This window comes from Bubalus kerabau, chromosome 17, assembly GCF_029407905.1.
Source record: "Bubalus kerabau isolate K-KA32 ecotype Philippines breed swamp buffalo chromosome 17, PCC_UOA_SB_1v2, whole genome shotgun sequence".
NCBI classification, from domain to species: domain Eukaryota; kingdom Metazoa; phylum Chordata; class Mammalia; order Artiodactyla; family Bovidae; genus Bubalus; species Bubalus kerabau.
This window is the reverse complement of record NC_073640.1, coordinates 66,815,380-66,834,726: the sequence shown is the minus strand read 5'-3', so window position 1 is coordinate 66,834,726 and position 19,347 is coordinate 66,815,380. Positions and strand designations below refer to the sequence as shown.

Sequence of the window (19,347 nt, the reverse complement as noted above, 5' to 3'; positions counted from 1 at the left end):
GAGCCCGGCAAACGCAAGGACTGAGCCCACGTGCAGCAACTACGGAGGCCGCACACCGAGTGCCGGGCCCTGCCCTAAGAGAAGCCTCTGCAGTGAGAAGCCAGCGCACCGCAACTGGAGAGCAGCCCCTGCTCACCGCCACCGGAGGAAGCAACCAATACCGGCACAGCCAAACATAAATAAATTAATCTTAAAAAAAAAAAGCTCTCAGTCGTTAAATACTAAAATATGTTATTTCTAAGTCCATCCATTATAAATTCCCCCCTGAACGATTCCCAGGTAATATTATCAGTAACAAATTATAAACAACTATAAAACGGCTCAAGAAGAGAATATATATTATAGGAGGTCCCCCCCCCCCCTTTTTTTTTTGGCAGAGATGCTTGAGGGATCTTAGTTCCTAGACCAGGGATTGAACCCAGGTCCTGGTAGTGAGAGAATGGAGCCTCTTGGGAATGCTTAGCAAGCCGTCCTTTTGAAATGAGAGCTACGAGATGGGATATAGCATAAAGTATTGGAGCTTCAGCTTCAGCATCAGTCCTTCCAAGGAATATTCAGGGTTGATTTCCCTTAGGGTGGACTGGTTGGATCTCCCTGCAGTCCAAGGGACTCTCAAGAGTCTTCCCCAGCACCACAGCTGGAAAGCAACAACTCTTTGGCACTCAGCCTTCTTTAGGGTCCAACTGTCACATTCTGGTAAGATGGGGATGAGAAGGTGGCCCAGGGAGAAATCCCCCAAACTCCCACAGTGACTCAGTGGCAAAGATGGGGTTTGAACTTGAATTTGGAAACCCCATGGACTGGACAGAGGAGCCTGGGGGGCTACAGTACACACGGTCACAAAGAGTTGGACACGACTTAGCGACTAAACAATGCCCGAATCCAGGCCTTTGCTTCCCGGGCCCGTTCATCATCCAGCCATGCCCCAGGTGGCAGCCCAGTGGGCAGTGGCCGAAGCCCAGCCGGGGAACGGGCTCAGAGGGGGCACCAGGCCAGCCGCAGCACGGTAGCAGCGGGCACTGAGTGTGGCGGCCTGCATGGGGCAGGCGACCCGTGCCAGCAGCAGGCAGCCAGCAACATTGCTGGAGGTCCAGTCCCCCTGGCAGTGTGTTGAGAGCTGCAGCCAGTGCGGCCAGTAGCAGAGGTTGGGCCAGATGCCCCGTATCACCCACACCAGCCACAGCTCCAGTGTGTTGAGTGCTGTCCCTCCCACCCCCAGTGCCACCTGTGTGCCACGCCACGGTCAGGGACAGGGCAGCCTGGACGCAGCACGCGGGCCTGGGCGTCGGGTCCGCCTGGCGGCATCTTGGGCCTCCTGCACCCGCCCCGGCCCTCTCACTGTCCGTCTGTGAGTCTCCCTGACCCCAGGGCTGGCTCTGTGTCACCGATGCTCTCTCCTCCTCTGCGCCCAGCTCTCCTGCCGCCCCGGGTCTGCACCTCTCTCCTTTGCAGTGTCTCTGATGACGCCCCCCACTCTGTGCTTCTGGCTTGTCTTGCTGTCTCTGTCACCACCTGTCACCATCTCCAGAGCATCGCTCAGACTTTGAATGTGTCTCCGTCTTGATCTGGGCCGACTGTGTGTGTGTGTGTGTGTGTGTGTGTGTGTGCGCGCACACGTGTCCTGGACAGGCATGTGGTGTCCTAGCTAGGTAGGCCTGGAAGGTTTCCTGACCTGTTGCTCTCAGGCCCAGAGGGGAAAGTCCAGAATGCCTGGGCAGCAGGGTGCTGGGGGGAGTGGACCCCCCCAGGTCTCTGCAGGGTTAGAGGTCAGAGCTCAGGCCCCAGGACAGGCAAAGGGCTGCCCCTGCATGGCTGGCATGATCTTTGCCAGCCCAGCTCCAGGAGCGGACTCACATCCAAGCCATCAAGGGTCACAGGCAACAACTGCTGACCACTCGGTCCCCGTGGGAGGGCGGCCCGCCGGCAGGGTGTCGCCTGGATGGCCCACTAGGGGGCGCCAACGTCCGAGGCCGGCCTTGGGATGTCCTGAGGGAGGGACGCTCCAGGGTGTGTGTGGCTTGCACTTTTGAGCCTCTTTCCTTTTCCTCTTGTCTCCGTCCCTTTTTAAAAAAAAAAAAAAAAAGGCAAAAAAAGTCTTTAAAAATATTTATTTATTTGGGCGCACTAAATAAATTTATTTATTTAGTTGCACATGCGGGATCTTCCAGCTGCGACATGTGGGGTCTAGTTCCCTGACTGGGACCCAGGCCCCTGCATTGGGAGCAGTCTTAGCCACTGGACCACCAAGGGAAGTCCCCCGCGTCCTTCCTTTCCTAAAAATAATTTTTTTAATGCATTTATTTTTGGCCGTGCTGGGTCTTCATTGCTGCGTGGGCCTTCTCTAGATGCAGTGCTCTGGCCTCTCGTTGGGCCAGCTTGTCTTGTTGCAGAGGTGGGGCTTTGCAGCATGAGGGTTTCAATAGTTGTGGCTCCCCAACTCTAGAGCACGGGCTCAACAGCTGTGGTGCATGAGCTTAGTTGCCCCGTGGGATGTGGGAATCTTCCCGGATGAGGGATCAAACCCGAATCTCTTGCATTGTCAGGTGGATCCTTTAACTGAACCACCGGGGAAGCCCCCCTGTCTCCTTCCTTAATGAAAGTCCCCCGCAGCTGGGGGTTGGCTTCATCTGAGGACCTGCCCTTTCAGGTATGAGAAAGTATTCACAGACTCCTTTCTCCTATCCCAGCTCTCGGAACTGGTGGTAGAGGGTGCATGGAGTCAGTCAGCAAGCATTTATGCAGCACCTGCTGTGTGCAGGGACTCAGGATGCAGTGGTGAACAAGACAAGCACAGTCTGTCCCTGCAGGAGTCTGGGAGGGAGCCATCTGTAAACTAGAAATTACGGTTCCAGAGGTGCCATGAAGATGCAGAGGCTGGACAGGAAGTTGCAGGCAGGGGTGATGCTTCAGGTAGAGAAACCCTCTCTGAGAAGGTGATAATTGTCTGGCAACCCTAATGCAAGGGGTGGCAACCAGGAGCTTCCCAGGTAGAGGGCACAGTGTGTGCAAAGGCCCTGAGGCAGGAGTAAGCTTGAAGGGAAGGAGTGAGAGAGAGAGAGAGAGAGAGCGATGTGAGGAGATGAAGTCAGAGAAGTGGTCAGGGGCCAGACACGTGAGGCTTTGTAGGCTAGGCAGGAGTTGTGTTATGAGTGCAAGAGTGATGGGAGCCATGGAAGGTTTGGGACAGAGGTAGTTTCCGGGGCTCAGGGCCCTGCCCCAAACCTCCTTTGCTGGCCTTGCTGACCCTGCCCCTACATCCCTCTCTGGTGTGTGGAAGGGGTGTCAGGACCCCGTTGGGAGCCCAGACAAGGCTTCTCCCTCCCTGCCTCCACCCCGTCATATGCTGCCTCCCTCAACCCAGTCCAAGGGGGACTTTGTCCCCATAATATTTTCTTTTTAAAATATTTCTTTCTTTCTTTATCTGTGCCAGGTCTTAGTTGTGGCATGCAAGCTCTTACGGCATGTGGGATCTACTTCCCTGACTAGGGGTTGAACCCCAGCCCCCAGCATTGGGAGCGTGGAGTCTCAGCCACTGGACCACTGGGGAAGTCCCTGTTCCCCGTAGCATTTATTGTAAACATTTACAGATGAGAGGCTCCTGGTGTCCTCAACCCATAACCCAGAGGCGCCCACGCTGTCACGTTTGTTTCATATCTCTTCTTCTGAGAAGAGGGATGGGTTGAATTATGCCTTCCTGAACTCGTGTGTTGAAGTCCCAGCCACCCTACCTCAGAATGTGACTATGTTCACAGATAAGGTCTTTACAGTGGTAATTAAATGAAAAGGAGGTCAGTTGAGTGGGCTGTAGTCCAATATGAGTGGTGGTGGTGGTTTAGTTGCTAAGTCATGTCCAACTCTTGCGATCCCATGGTCTGTGCCCACCAGGCTCCTCTGTCCATGGGATTCTCCAGGCAAGAATACTGGAGTGGGTTGCCATTTCCTTCTCCAGGGGATCTTCCTGACCCAGGAATCAAACCCGGGTCTCCTGCATTGCAGGCAGATGATTTACCAACTGAGCTGTGAGGGAAGCCCCAATATGAGCAGTGTCCCTATTGCTGTTGTTCAGGCGCTAAGTCATGTCTGGCTCCTTGCAACCCCAGGGACTGCAGCACTCCAGGCCTCCCTGTCCTTCATTATCTCCCAGAGTTTGTGCAAACTCATGTCCATTGAGTCGGTGATGCCATCCAACCATCTCGTCCTCTGTCGTCCCCTTCTCCTCCTGCCCTGGATCTTCCCCAGCATCAGGGTCTTTTCAGGTGAGTCAGTTCTTTACATCAGGTGGCCAAAGTATTGGAGCTTCAGCTTCAGCATCAGTCCTTCCAATGAATAGTGAAGATTGATTTCCTTTAGAATTGACTGGTTTGATCTCCTTGCAGTCCAAGGGACTCTCAAGAGTCTTCTCCAACACCAGTTTGAAAGCACCAATTCTTTGGCACTCAGCCTTCTTTATGGTCCAACTCTCATAGGACTACTGGAAAAACCATAGCTTCGACTAGATGGATGTTTGTCAGCAAAGTGATGTCTCTCCGCTTTTTCATATGCTGTCTAGGTTGGTCTTTTCTTCCAAAGAGCATCTTTTCATTTAATTGCTGCAGTGACCATCTGCAGTGATTTTGGAGCCCAAGAAAATAAAGTCTGTCACTGTTTCCATTGTTTCCCCATCTATTTGCCATGAAGTGATGGGACTGGATGCCATGATCTTAGTTTTTTGAATGTTGAATTTTAAGCCAGCTTTTTCCACTCTCCTCTTTCACCTTCATCAAGAGGCTCTTTAGTTTCTCTTCACTTTCTGCCATTAGGATGGTGTCATCGGCATATCAGGAAAGCCGTGGTATTGTCCAAAGGCCTGAGAACCAGAGAGCTGATGTTGCAGGCTCCAGCCTGGGTCTGAAGACACGAGAACCAGGAGTGGCAAGTGCAGGCAGAGAGCAGTGTCCCAGCTCAGACCGTCAGGCAGAGAGTGAAGTCCACCTCCTTCCACCTTTTGGTTCTGTTCAGGCCCTCAGTGGATCAGATGGCATCCACCCACATGCGGGTGGGCCCCCAGCTCCGCTCAGTCTACTGATCCAAATGCAAACTTTGCCAGAAACACCCTCACAGACACATCCAGAAATCATGTTTAACTGCTGGGCAGCCTGTGGTCCTATCAAGGTTACACATGAAATGAACTCTCACGTTTCCTATAGATTAACTCAAAGTCAGCTGATGAGGACCCCTGATTGCACATGCTGAGAATGGGTCACAGGAGTGAGGGACACCCCCGCCGCACGCAGGGCCTTTGGGGCAGGAGTGATCCCTGTGCTCCCCAGGTCCTGGCCACCTTCAAAGACTGCGGGCCTCCCTCAGCCCTGTCCCCCTGGGAAGAACCGTCCACCCGACTGGCCAGGCGGGGGGCTCGAGGCACTGGGGCTGGACAGGACCCCTGATCTCCTTGGGGGGGGTCCCTCCCCCTGTAAAGCACTAGGGCAGGGTGTCCTTGGCCAGAAAGAAGGATGCCTTGGGGGACTTCCCTGCTGGCCCAGTGGTTAAGACTCCATGCTTTCACTGCAGGGGGTGCAAGTTCCATCCCTGGCGTTCAGCCCCTGGTTGGGAACCAAGATCCCACCTGAGGACTGGAGAGGCAGATGTCCAGACGTTGGCTTGGTTCTCCGTGGAGCCTTCACCACCTGCCCCTAGCCCTGGACACATGCCCTTGCCCATCTCTCCTGCTGTTTCCTCCCCTGAGATGCTTAGCAGCACATAGCCATAGGATATGCATTATTTATTATGTCCTGTTTATTGCCACCCCTCATCTCCTGTAGAGGCTCAGATGGTGAAGAGTTTCAATGCAGGAGACTGGGGTTAGACCCCTGGGTCGGGAAGATCCCCTGGAGAAGGAAATGGCAACCCACTCCAATACTCTTGCCTGGAGAATCCCATGGACAGAGGATTCTGGGGGCTACAGTCCATGGGGTCACAAAGAGTCTGACACCACTGAAGCGACTAACACTTTGTAAACTCACTGGGGCCCAACTTTTGCTGCACCCCACGCCCCCGCCCCCCGCCCCGTGTGACTATGTCCCAGTTCTTAGAGCGAAGCCGGGGGAGGGTCGTGGGTCGCGACTGAGGGTCTGGAGGCTCTGGAGCCTGGACCGGGTGCCTCTGATGACCTCCTGTGATGTCTGTGTCAGCTGGCCCCTCTGGGTCAGGACCCGTGACGTCTGGCGCAGGGTTGTGCCGAGGGGTCCACAGTCAAGGCTCCGTGAGGGCTCCAGCGCAGGCATGGCTGGTGGGGGGCAAGGCTCCTCCCGCGCGTGTCCTCGGGGAGCCAGACACGGTGCCGGCGTTCCGTCAGGCGCCCCACAGGGCTGTTACTGCTGCTTTGAAAATGAGCCTGCCAGATCTGCAGATTTTATTTTCCCTTCCCCAAGGAAGCCCCAGGCCCCCAGAGAACGGGATCCTGTTGCTCCCGGGGGCTCCTCCCTCCTTTCCCAAGCCCAGGTCAGGGGGCGGGGCCTGGCGCGTGGAAGAGCCGGGGATACAGAGCCCCGGGGGCGCGGCCTGCAGCTTTCGCTTCTCCCTAGCCTTCCCCTCGTCCTCCTGGACCGTTCAGTGCTCTGCTCAGGTGTCCCTCCAGGGCCTCTTTTCTGGCAGGGGAGGTAAAGAAAAGCTAAAGGGAGAGCAATGTTTAGGTGGGGATTTCATAAAGACCCTGCTGGGCAGGGTAGGTCTGACCACTCAGATAACCCAAGTCCCAGCCTGCCTGAGGGCCTTGGGGAACTGTCTTTTGTTGTTCAGTCACTAAGTCGAGTCAGACTCTTTGTGACCCGAGAACTGCATGCAGCATGCCAGGCTTCCCTGTCCTTCACCGTCTCCCGGAGTTTGCTCAAACTCATGTCCATTGAGTTGGTGATGCCATCCAACCATCTCATCCTCTGTCGCCCCCTTCTCCTCCTGCCCTCAGTCTTTTCCAGAATCAGGCTCTTCAAATCAGGTAGCCGAGGTATTGGAGTTTCAGCATCAGTCCTTTCAATGGATATTCAGGGTTGATTTCCTTTAGGATAGACTGGTTGGATCTCCTAGCAGTCCAAGGGACTCTCAAGGGTCTTCTCCAACACCACAATTCCAAAGCATCAATTCTGAGGTGCTCAGCCTTCTTTATGGTCCAACCATCTGGGAGGCTGTAGAACTTCACTTATTCAAGAGTGCTGCCTGCTCCTGACAGGACCCCTTGTTGGTTGTTGGAGACACCTGGGTGGCAAAGGCAGACCCCACCCCTCTGACATGGAGCAGAGATGAGCATGTAATGGGACCCCCACCTAGCAAAGGGGAAACCGTTCACCTCTGCTTGGGACTGGAACCCGGCCCAAACCCACAATCCTCCAACTAAGATCACACAGCTGGTCTCACGACTTAATGAAACTCAGAATCTTGAGGTCTCATCATAGAAAGAATTCAGTGAGAGACAGAGTGATAGGAAGAAGTAGAGTTATTAATATAGGATGCTTGTAAGAGGTGAAAACAGGCAGGTGAGAGAGCTCTGCCCCCAAGGATTAAAAAAAAAAGTTGCTCAGTTGTGAGGGACTCTTTGTAACCCCAGGGAGTGAAGACCCACCAGCCTCCTGTGTCCATGGCATTCTCCAGGTAAGAATACTGGAGCGGGTTGCCATTTCCTTCTCAGGGGATCTTCCCAAACCCAGGGATCAAACCCAGGTCTCCTGCATTGCGGGTGGATTCTTTACCATCTGAGCCACCAGGGACGCCCCTCCCTGCCACCAAGGATTAGGTGAGCTACAATCTTACAGGTAAAGGAATACGGGGGAGGGAACATGGTCCAGTAACTTTCTTAAGTGATCATCAACTTACAGTGGCCTCCCAAAGTTTCCTAGGTTTCCCTATCTGCAGCTACCTGAATGACTATCCCTAACACAGCGACTTTCCAGTAGGAATTGAGAAGGGATGGGGTACGGGGTGGCATGAGGCATGTCCATCAGGGCTGAGGGGAGTTGCCTTGGAACAGTGGTTCTCAACCAGGGGACTGTGGCCAGGTCTGGAGGGGGCCGTCTTAAGGTGTGGTAGAGGGAGCCCTATTGGCCTCTGGTGGGTGGGGGCCAGGCTGAACCAGCTTGCAAGGTACAAGACAGCCCCCACAGCAAGGAGAGGTCAGCCCAGATGTCAGTAGTGCCCTGGCTGAGAACCTGGGCTGGAGGGCCCGCAGAAAAGCCGGTGTGGCTTGGAGGCTGGTGAACATGGTAAGGGCAGACACGGGGTTCAGAACGGTCCCGGCGGTCCCAAGGCCCCCAGGAGTCCCTAGTGCCCTGGGCGAGCCCCCTGCAAAGCCAGGCCCAGGTTGCCCGACAGCCGCACTCGCGAGCAGGCGACAGACGCCCGCAACTGCCAGCACTGCGGGCCTCGGTTTCCCTCATGGGAGTAACGGGAACCCCGAGGGCCTGGGCGTGGGCCAGGAGCGACAGGGCGACACCTGCTCGGGAATCTATCACAGACAAGAGGGAGTCGATGCTAGTAAAGAGACACGTCCGACCCCGCGCCCCGACCCGACTTTGCCGGGCCTTGGTCCTATCCCAGCGACCGCTTCATGGATCCGATCGGTGGTCGGGCTTCCGGGAGAACTACCACTCCCAGGATGCTACGCGCCGTAAGCGCCCGAGATCGCCGCGGCCGCCGGCGGCCAATGGGGTGGAGGGGCGGGGCCTCGGCGCACGTGGCGTCCTGACGCACCGGCGGCGACGTCGGGGTTTGTGTGCGCGAGAGGCCGCCGATAAAGGTTGGGTGCCTCGCGCCGGGGGCCGTTGGGAGGGAGCGCGCCCCCGCCCCCTCCCCGGCCCCCGCTCCCGCCCCGCCGCCGCCGGGGCCCTGCCTTCCCGTCGACCCCTGCGGGAGGGCCCTGGGCCGCCTCCGCTCGTTCCCCGGTCGGGGCCGCAGGTGAGAGACCGGAGGGGCGGGGGTGGGGGAGGGACCGGAGGGCGGAGACGTTGGGGGAAACGGCGAACGTGAAACCGGAAGGGGTGCCTTAAAGGGAAGGGCGCTGCCTCACCTCCGACTTTTGTCCGCCGGGCTGGCCCCGCCCTCTTAAAGGGCAAGGGATCGCTCTTTAAAGGGTCGGGGCAGGTAGTGCAGTTCTTTAGCTCTCCCCTCTCCCATCGCCCCTCTGCCCCACCCCGCACCCCCAGAAAGAATTCGCCTCTTAAAGGCCGCTGACAGTGTCCCACACGCTGAAGGAAAAAGCTTCTGAATCCTAGTGGCTTCAAAGCAAGTCCCTAGTTTAGCTCAGCAAGATAGGTGGGTACGCGGGCGCAGAACCCTCTTAAAGGGGAAGTCGGGCCTGATGGAAGGGTGTGGCCTGGCCTCTTGACGGGTTGCTGTTGACCGGATCAGCAGGGTCCGGTCCCTTCCAGAGCACGGCTGTCTTCTTAAGGCATGCTGCCTTCTGAAAGACACGTGCAGCTTCCTGGGGTAGTCTCTTAAAAGGAGGTGCTTCCATTTCAAAGGGGTCGCTCATGTTTTCTCAAAGGGGATCTTTATGGCCTGTGCAGAGAGGATGCCCCGCTTTGTTTCACTCAAGATGTGTTCACCGAGCACTCATTCTGTGGCAGATGCATTCCAGACTCTAGGCGCCGGGAAGCAACAGTGAACAAGATGCCATTAGCATCCAGTGGGCAGAGGCCAGGGGCTGACCAACTTGCAGTGCAGGGAACAGACCCCTGGACCCCCGACCAGCCCCAGATCTCAACAGCTCTGATGCTAGGAAACTGTGATTATGAAGTAGGTTAGAAAGTGGTAGCGGTCTCCCTGGTGGCTCAGATGGTAAAGCGTCTGCCTGCAATGCGGGAGACCCGGGTTCGATCCCTGGGTTGGGAAGATCTCCTGGAGAAGGAAACGGCAACCCACTCCAGTACTCTTGCCTGGAGAATCCTATGGACGGAGGAGCCTGGTAGGCTACAGTCCATGGGGTCGCAAAGAGTCGGACAGAAAGTGATAAGCCCCATGGCGGGGGGTATAACAAGGCAGAGAAAGAGATTGCAGCGTGTTGGCAGGGACTGCAGAGTTTAGTAGAGTGATCAGGGAATACCTCCCGGAGATGACGTTTCCACAAAGCCTTGGAGGTGAGGGAGGAAAGGGGCTTCTAGGCCGGGGCCTGTGTGAGGGTCCCAGGTGGGAGCTGGCATGCCTGCCGCGGCCCCTTGAGCAGGGAGCTGTGAGGGTTGGAGAGGCCAGCAGGCAGAGAGTCAGGGAGGGGAGGAGGCCACAGGCCGTGGGAAGTCTGTAGGTTTTGGGGAGGGATCTGTCTTCTGCTGTCAGATGGGAGCTGTGGAAGCCTTTAGCACAGAGCAATGAGATGGTCTGTGTCAGCAGTTTCCATTCAGCCTCTGTGTTGGGAACAGGCTGGGGGTGAGAAGAGTAAGGATGGGAACTAGGAGAATTGTCAGATTCCAGCGATGCTCCTGCCAGAATAGGGGAGTCAGCTAATGGACTGGTCAGAGAGAGTGAGAGAGAGAGGAGTCGAGGGTGCCCGGGGACTTTTGGCCTGAGGAAAAACAAAGCTGTTTTCCGAGATGGAGAAGACTGGGGGTGAGAGAGAGATTTGCAGCGGGCCGGGACACAGGGGAGACAGCAGGAACAGAAATTGAAGCTGGAGCTGGGTGTGGGGCCTAAGTGTGAGGTGTCTCTTAGGCGCCCAGCAGGGGTGTAGGTGTCCAAGGTCAGGTGTCAAGTGGAGAGGAGTTTCGGAATGGTCCCGTTTGTAGATTGTGGAGTCCCAGGAGTGGTGGGGGCCCCAAGGGAGAGGGTGGGTGCAGAAGAGGAAGGCTGGCAGAGCCCTGGACTCTCCAGTATTCACAATAGGACTGCCACCCGAAACAGAGAAGGGCTGGCAGGTGAGGAGAGCGGGGAGCCCAGAAGCCAGGGCAGTGGTTCAAGGAGAGAGAACCACGGTGTCTGCTGACCACTGAGCAGAGACCACTGGCTTTAGCACCGTGGAGGCCATGAGAGTGGGGGAGGGTCTGGTTGGCAGGGTTTGAGATGGGAGGAAGGGTGTACTGATGGCATGTTGGGGGTGGCTTTGCACGGAGACAGAAAGGAGGCCACAGCTGGAGGAGGAAGTGGGGTGAAGGGTCTTTGTTCTTTTTAAAGATGGGAGACTTAGCCCTTGGATGCAGTGACGGGGACGGTCCAGGAGGTGAGGAAAGTCTGAGTCTTTGGCCCAGAGGCAGGAGGCAGATGGCAGGGGTGGGGGGCAGTTCAGGGTTTCTCAGCCTCAGCACCCCTGGCATTTTGAACTGATGGCTCTTTGCTGTTTAGGGGTGAGTGGTTCTGTCCCGTGCATTTAGGACGTGGAGCAGAGTCTCTGACCGCTGCCCACTAGATGACATTGGCCCCTGCCCCTCCAGTCGACACAGCCAACCCAGTCTGCAAGCATGGCCAGATGTCCCCTGGGGTGGGGGCATAGTGGGGGGCGTGCAGATCGCATGGCCTCGTTGAGAACCACGGGTGTAATTGCTGCATTGTGGGAGCATTCTGTTCTGGTTGCTTTTATTTTCTCAGCCACAGGGTCAGTGGCAGGCTCCACCGGCTAAGAGCAAGAGGGGACAGGAGAGAGGAGAGGAGAGAAGACGCGCCAGGTGTCACCTGGTGGGCAGTGCAGGGCGATGGGGAGGGAGCTTTGAGATCCTTGGGATTGGATGCGCAGGGAGACGAGGCCAGGTGGCTTCAGGTCACCAGCAGCACCGTATACTGGGTAAGGGGTGGCGAGGGTCTGGATGGGGGCTAGGGTGCGGGCTGCAGGGTCCGTGGTTGGTTTGGGGTTCAGCCGTCAGAAGGGGGCGCTGGAGCAGAATGCGTAGCGATGGAGAGTAGGTGTCGGAGAGGCTTGGTTTAGAGGGAAAGGGCTTCGGCAGTGGGAGCAGGTACTAAGGCAGGATGGAGGAGGAGGTCTTTAGAGGGAGCTGACCGAAGGATCTGGAGCCAGGGCGCTAGAGACCCGGCGTCCTTTAAGGACACGCCTGTCTTTAGGGGGACGGGGCAGAGAGCCCTCCAGCCTCTTGGAGGGGATGCCCCGTATCAGGGAGTGACCAGCTCCTCCCACTATGCCCGAAGTTTCCCCTTGAGCACCCAAGGCCTCTCGCGGGCAGCCTCCATCGCGGGCAGCAGCCTCCTTGTCCGAAGGGAGGTGCTCCCTGCCTCTGAAAGGGCCAGCCTGTGGGTGTGGGGCTGCGATGGTCCGGTGTGTGAGTGGAGGTGCGGGGAGCCCCCGGCCTGCCTTGACCCCGCGTCCCTCCCCAGGTGTGATGGTCGGCTCCCACGTGGACATGGCACCGGCCTCGACCGCCGAGGGGGCCAGTGAGAAGCCCGGGCCTGTGGCCCCCGCCCCGCCGGCGCAGTATGAGTGTGGGGAGTGCGGAAAGTCCTTCCGCTGGTCATCCCGCCTGCTGCACCACCAGCGCACGCACACAGGCGAGCGGCCCTATAAGTGCCCCGACTGCCCCAAGGCCTTCAAGGGCTCATCGGCGCTGCTCTACCACCAGCGGGGCCACACGGGCGAGCGGCCATACCAGTGCCCCGACTGCCCCAAGGCCTTCAAGCGCTCGTCACTGCTGCAGATCCACCGCAGCGTGCACACGGGCCTGCGCGCCTTCACCTGCGGCCAGTGCGGCCTGGCCTTCAAGTGGTCCTCGCACTACCAGTACCACCTGCGGCAGCACACGGGCGAGCGGCCCTACCCTTGCCCGGACTGCCCCAAGGCCTTCAAGAACTCGTCCAGCCTGCGGCGCCACCGGCACGTGCACACGGGCGAGCGGCCCTACACCTGCGGCGTGTGCGGCAAGAGCTTCACGCAGAGCACCAACCTGCGGCAGCACCAGCGCGTGCACACGGGCGAGCGGCCCTTCCGCTGCCCGCTCTGCCCCAAGACCTTCACGCACTCCTCCAACCTGCTGCTGCACCAGCGCACACACGGCGGCGCCGCCACTGCCCCTGCCCCGGGCGCTGGCCCCGGGCCTCCGCCGCGCGAGCCCGCCGCCGGTGGCAAGGTCCTGGTCTCCGACGCCTACCTGCAGCGGCCCTTGCCGCCGCCCAGCCCGCCCGCCCCGCCCCCGCCCGCGCCCCCGCCCGTGGTGCCCGAGCTCTTCCTGGCCGCAGCCGAGACCACGGTGGAGCTGGTGTACCGCTGCGAAGGCTGCGAGCTGGGCTTCGGCAGCGAGGAGCTGCTCCTGGAGCACCAGCCGTGCCCAGGGCCCGAGGCGCCGCCCCCGCCGGCTGCCGCGCCCTCCGAGGCGCCCAAGGCCCACCCACCGCCGCCGCGGTCCCCGCTGCCCCAGCCTGCTCCTGCCACCGCCGCTGCCCCTGGCTTTGCTTGCCTCCCCTGCGGGAAGTCCTTCCGGACGGTGGCCGGCCTTTCCCGCCACCAGCACAGCCACGGGGTGGCGGGTGGGCAGGCGTTCCGCTGCGGCAGCTGTGACGGTGCCTTCCCGCAGCTGGCCAGCCTGCTGGCGCATCAGCAGAGCCACGTGGAGGAGGCCGCGGCCGGGCGCCCGCCCCCCCAGGCCGAGGCCGCCGAGGTCACCTGCCCGCAGGAACCGCTGGGGCCAGTGCCCGGCCCGCCGGCCCCCGCGCCTGCGCCGGCCTCAGCGGAGCGGCCCTACAAATGTGCCGAGTGCGGCAAGGCCTTCAAGGGCTCCTCGGGGCTGCGCTACCACCTGCGGGACCACACGGGCGAGCGGCCCTACCAGTGCGGCGAGTGCGGCAAGGCCTTCAAGCGCTCGTCGCTGCTCGCCATCCACCAGCGCGTGCACACGGGCCTGCGCGCCTTCACGTGCGGCCAGTGCGGCCTCACCTTCAAGTGGTCCTCGCACTACCAGTACCACCTGCGGCTGCACTCGGGCGAGCGGCCCTACGCCTGTGGCGAGTGCGGCAAGGCTTTCCGCAACACGTCGTGCCTGCGGCGCCACCGGCATGTGCACACGGGCGAGCGGCCCCACGCCTGTGGCGTGTGTGGCAAAAGCTTCGCGCAGACCTCCAACCTGCGGCAGCACCAGCGCGTGCACACGGGCGAGCGGCCCTTCCGCTGCCCGCTCTGCCCCAAGACCTTCACACACTCCTCCAACTTGCTGCTGCACCAGCGCACGCACTCAGCCGAGCGGCCCTTCACCTGCCCAGTCTGCGGCCGCAGCTTCGTCATGGCCGCCTACCTGCAGCGGCACTTGAGGACGCATGCCCCCGCAGCCGGCCCCCAGCCCCCGGCCCCGCTGGCCGCCGCCCCTGCTCCGTCGGCCACCCAGGATGTGCACGTCCTCCCCCACCTCCAGGCCACGCTCTCCCTAGAGGTGGCCGGGGGGACAGCCCCGGCCGCGGCCCCCGGCCCCACCGCTCCCAACTCACAGACGTTTCTCCTGGTTCAGACGGCTCAGGGCCTGCAGCTGATTCCCAGCAGCGTCCAGCCGCCCACGCCCCCGCCCCCGCCTGCGCCCCCCAAGCTCATCCTGCTGCCCTCCTCCGGCTCCGCTGGGGGGGGCGGCTGCGCCAGGCAGGGCCTGCGGGCTGCGGGGAAAGCTGGGCCGGGGGCTGGAGTAGTTTGGCTGCCAGGCCCTGGGGGGTTAGGCGTGCAGAGAGGAAGCAACGCTGGGGGGAACGTGGGAGGGCAGAGCCTTATAGTTCTGCAGAACGTGGCGGGTGGGGAGACAGGCCCGCAGGAAATGAGTGGGGTTCAGCTCCAGCCCCTTCGTCCAGCCCCGGAACTGACCACCGTCCAGCTCCAGCCGGCCCAGGAGGTGACCACGGTCCAGCTCCAGCCTGTGACGGGTCCGCTGTCCAGTTCCAGCGGGGGAGCCGTGACCACCGAGGCGCCTAATCTGCTGGTGGTTCAGAGCGGGGCAGCCGAGGAGTTGCTGGCGGACCCCGGCCCAGGGGAGCCTGGCGAGGGCGAGGCCGGCCCGGGGGTGGTCCCAGATGTGCTCTTTGAGACGCTGCAGACGGAGGAAGGGCTGCAGAGCGTGCTGGTGCTGAGCGGGGCCGACGGGGAGCAGACCCAGCTGTGTGTGCAGGAGGTAGAGACCTTACCGTCGGGGCTGGCTGAGCCGCCAGCCTCCGGCCCGCCCGGACAGAAGCTGCTCATTATCCGCAGCGCCCCAGCTGCAGAGCTGCTGGAGAACGGCAGCGCTGGTGGAGGCGCCGCTGCGCTGCAGCTGCTGGCGCCCCCACCGCCTGGCCCAGCCTCTGCTCCTGCGGGCGTCCCTGCGGCCCCGGGACCCCAGATGGTACAAGTGGTCCCCGCAGGAGCGGCACCCGGGGGCGTGGCCCCACAGGGCCTGCCCTCCATCCAGATTGTCCAGACTCTGCCCGCGGTCCAGCTGGTGCACACGTTTTGAGTCGGACCACCGGTATCTCTTCCCGCCCCATGAAGAGGCCCGAACCCATCTCCGCCTGGGCTGGGCTGGGCTGGGCTGGGCGGAGGGAGCTGCAGGCTGGGCTTGCTAATAAAGACCAGAATCCCCTCTCTTGTGTTTTTTCTTATTGGTGGGGTGGGAGGTCAATGTCATGACCATAGCCACCACTTGGAAACTGGGGGGTTTCCGGCTTCCTGGTTCGCAGGTGGCTTTGCGTCTTGGGGCCAGCCGCTGCTCCTATGTGGGGTCCCTGTTTATCCATTTTTAAAGGAAAGGGACGCAACGGTCACGGTATAGGGGAGGCACTGGAATCTGGAACACCGGTTCTGCCACTTGTTTTCTGTAAGTCGCCGCGCCCCTCCTCGCGCAGAAAAATAAGTGGATGGCGGGGATGCTTATCCCGACGATCACTGAGAGCCCTGGTGGGCAGCTGGGGAACCTGTGGGTCTGAGATGCTGTAGCGGCCCCGCCCGCGGAAGCCGGGGAGCCATTGGGAATCAAGCCGCCTTCGCGGCCTCACCCCCGCGCTCAGGTCGCTTAGCAACCAGGGGCCGTCGGGAAGCCGGCCGGGGGTGCGCTGGGTAAGCCCCGCTGCCCGCCTCCACCCGGTCTACAGTTCCAGGCCCTTCCATCAGGCCCCCTCCCCCGCCAGCGTCCTGCACTCCCGCTCTCTCCGCCGCTCCTCCCGGCTCTAACCTATCCGGCCAGACGCTTGGCAACGGTTACTAAGCCCGAGAGCAGGCGCTGCCCCGCCCCTAGTGCGCGTATCTGACGTCACTTCCGCCGGCGACCCCTCCCCGACCCTGCCCCCTGCCTCTCGCACCTTGTCAAAAGCGGGAGCGACCCACAGAGGTGTCTGAAAGTCCTCGTTCCTGCGACAGGCGCTGCTCCGGGGCGGCCGGGGGGCAGAGGCGCTCTGGGCGCTGGGGGCGGGGAGCGCGGTCCTTTCCCTGGCTGGGGGGGTTCACTCACCCCCAGGGCAGCCGCGGGGCCTGGAGGCAGCGCGGTGGTGGCAGGCACCAGGCTTTTAGGCGTGGGTCGCCGAATACCGCCGGGGGCGGGCTTCACCCGAGAGGCTTCGGAAGGTCGCTGGGTTGGCCGGGAAGCCTGTCCTGTCTCGGCCCTCGCCTGGTGGCCGCCAGCATCCCGCGTCCTGACCTGGACACGCTGCCGCTGCTGGCCCGCAGCTCTGGGACACTTTGGGGAACAAGAGGTGTCCTCCTGACACTGACCTGCTTGTTTTCGCCAGGTGCACGCCTGCTCCTTTGGGGGCGCGGGAGTCTGGGGGCTGCCATGGCCCCCAGCCACCTGTCGGTGCGGGAGATGAGGGAAGATGAGAAACCCTTAGTGCTGGAAATGCTGAAGGTGAGAGACATTAGAAGCGCCACTGAGCCCGGGGGGGCGTGGGACGGAGGGTACCACTTGGGGGTGGGGGGCGGGACCCTAGAAAGCCCAGCAGGGGGCGGGGAAAGAATGGGGACACCAATGAGCTTGGGAGGGGCGGGGACAGAATGAGGGGCACCAGGGAGCCCAGAAGGGGGTGGGGGGCATCCCGAGTGGCTTCAGCCACCCTCCTGAGCCGGCGGTGACCCTGGAGAGCAACCTTTTGCTCCTAAGATACTTCCAGCCTTGGACCCTCCTCTCTCTAGTGCCTTCTCCCTAACCTGGGGATCGAGAACGGTTTTGTGTCTGTGTGTGGCCACGCCACATGGCACGCGGGATGTTAGTGCTCCCCCACCATAGATCCAAGCCGTGCCCCCCGCAGTACAAGCCCTTCCATCTTCCCACGTCCCCTCAGCCCTGTGCCCCGGCCTCCTACTACTCCAAGCCTGGCCCTCGAGGACTCCCAGGCCCCTTCCAGCTTCCTCTCTTGGTGGGGCGGCTCCTCTGTCCAGTCTCCCCTGGTGCCTCACGCCTGCAACTCCGCTGAACCCGGAGTGCCCACCGTTCCTAATTCACCCGCTCCCACATTCAGAGCCCAGTGTGCCAGCCAGCAGTGTGTTCACACCGCGGCACGCCTGCCACAGGCCCCGGCTCAGTGCTGTCCCCTCCCCTCCGATTGCTCCCACCCCAGGCAGGGCCTACCTCGGCCCCCACTGCCTGCCGGCGGCGGGAGCCCCCAAGCTGACTGCTCCTCCTACCCGCAGGCTGGCGTGAAGGACACAGAGAACCGCGTGGCCCTTCACGCGCTGACCCGGCCACCGGCCCTGCTCCTCCTGGCTGCAGCCAGCAGCGGCCTTCGCTTCGTCCTGGCCTCCTTCGCCCTGGCCCTCCTCCTGCCCGTGTTCCTGGCTGTGGCTGCCATGAAGCTGGGCCTGCGGGCCCGCTGGGGCTCGCTGCCCCCGCCCGGCGGCCTCGGGGGGCCCTGGGTGGCAGTGAGGGGCTCGGGAGACGTGTGCGGGGTCCTGGCCCTGGCCCCAGGCTCCAGTGCCGGGGATGGGGCCCGGGTCACCCGCCTCTCGGTGTCCCGTTGGCACCGCCGCCGAGGTGTAGGCAGGCGCCTGCTGGCCTTTGCTGAGTCCCGGGCGCGAGCCTGGGCTGGCGGCATGGGGGAGCCCCGAGCACGCCTGGTGGTCCCAGTGGCCGTGGCAGCCTGGGGCGTGGCCGGGATGCTGGAGGGCTGTGGCTACCAGGCCGAGGGGAGCTGGGGCTGCATGGGCTACACGCTGGTGCGGGAGTTCAGCAAGGAACTGTGACTGCAGACCCTAGTGGGAGGAAAAGCAGTACTTAGTGAGCACCTGCTGTGTGCAGGCACTTCCACACCATCCTTCCCACCTCCCCCACCAGGGCCCAGCAGCTGAGGCCCACAGAGGGCAAGAGACCCCGCCACAGCCTGATGCCCATCCGTAGTGTTTGAACTTCTTAGAGGGGTCAACTCGTCCAACCCCTGCCTCAGATTCTGTCTGCACGGAGAAATCTTATCTGTCTGTCTGCCAAGCCTGTGTCGCTTGTGTTATGACATGTGGCAGGAGAGGAGGCCGAGCACGTATGCTCCCCACTGGGGTTAGGACTTCGCAGGGGCACCCCAAACAGGGATGAGGGCCCCCCCAACCCCGGAGGGTAGGGTGGGGGGCGATGCCCATGCTTGGAGGGGGTGAGGCTGCAGAGGCAGAGAGGGGCTGAGCGAAGCCTCTGCAGGGGAGGGTTGTCTGCCTGGAGAGAGCCCCAGGGAGGGAGTGGTGGGCACAGGGTGGCCCGGCCAGCCCCTCCCCAGGAAGGTGGGAGCCCAGAGGGGCGGCCAGACCCATCTGGTTTTTTACACCCGTTTGTTAATAAAGCCTGTAACCGCTGCGCGCCATCTCTCTCTGATGCCTTTTCCAGTCTGCCTCCACACCCACCACTTTTGTCTGGCCCCTCCTTCCCGAGGTTGACAGTAATTGTTGGGAGGGGGGAGTGTGCTGGACTGGGGGCAGGGGAGGCGATGAGCTCAGGCAGCCCAGCTCCCTGCCAGCCCTCTGACTCACGCTCCCCATTACCGAATTTTTTCCGCCTCACAGCTGCTTAGTGCAGAGAGAGAAAGAGTGCGTTCCTGTGTGTGTGTGTGCGCGCAGTTGTCCTCCCCCACCCAAGTCTTGACCCTTGGCCCTCTCGACCCCTGACCCCAGTTTTCTCGGGAGACACACAGGGGGCTGATGACTTCTGCCCGCAAATCCACCGGGGGGAATGGAGAAGGGAGTCTCCCTCCTTTCCCAGTCCAGGAAGTCCTTCCTGGTGTCTGCCCGCAAGCCCTCTTGCTGCACCAGGTCCCCAACCCCGGCAGCTGATGTGAGCCCATCCTCAATCCCTCTGCTTCCGGCACACCACCCTGGCGGGACAGGAGAAGCAGCAGATGGGTGGGCGCTCTGCCCAAGCACCCCTGTCAGGATCCTCCCCTGAAGCCTGCCGCCCCCCGAGCCTGAGCGCAGCACTCCTGGCCAGCCGGCTGTCTCCTGTGTGGGTGTCTGCAGTTGGACACCCTCCCTCCCGCCTG

At 61.2% G+C, this 19,347-nt stretch overlaps 2 protein-coding genes across 2 annotated transcripts; both read left to right on the top strand.

Moving 5' to 3' along the window:
- The first annotated feature begins 8,737 nt into the window (after positions 1–8,737).
- ZNF628 (zinc finger protein 628) lies at positions 8,738–16,081 on the top strand. The gene is made up of 2 exons (XM_055552760.1): positions 8,738–8,922; positions 12,280–16,081. Exon 2 carries the CDS (start codon positions 12,285–12,287, stop codon positions 15,357–15,359), a length of 3,075 nt encoding a protein of 1,024 aa, XP_055408735.1. The 5' UTR covers positions 8,738–8,922; positions 12,280–12,284; the 3' UTR covers positions 15,360–16,081.
- Positions 16,082–16,172: 91 nt separating this feature from the next.
- Positions 16,173–18,675, top strand: NAT14 (N-acetyltransferase 14 (putative)). The gene is made up of 3 exons (XM_055552761.1): positions 16,173–16,229; positions 16,627–16,742; positions 17,525–18,675. Exons 2-3 carry the CDS (start codon positions 16,671–16,673, stop codon positions 18,071–18,073), a joined length of 621 nt encoding a protein of 206 aa, XP_055408736.1. The 5' UTR covers positions 16,173–16,229; positions 16,627–16,670; the 3' UTR covers positions 18,074–18,675.
- Positions 18,676–19,347: the final 672 nt, after the last annotated feature.

Coding starts and splice junctions, on each gene's coding strand:
- ZNF628 (XM_055552760.1), top strand. CDS start 12,285: ATGGTCGGCTCCCACGTGGACATGGCACCGGCCTCGACCGCCGAGGGG.
- NAT14 (XM_055552761.1), top strand. CDS start 16,671: ATGGCCCCCAGCCACCTGTCGGTGCGGGAGATGAGGGAAGATGAGAAA. Junction 16,743..17,524: donor TAGTGCTGGAAATGCTGAAG/GTGAGAGACATT, acceptor TCCTACCCGCAG/GCTGGCGTGAAGGACACAGA.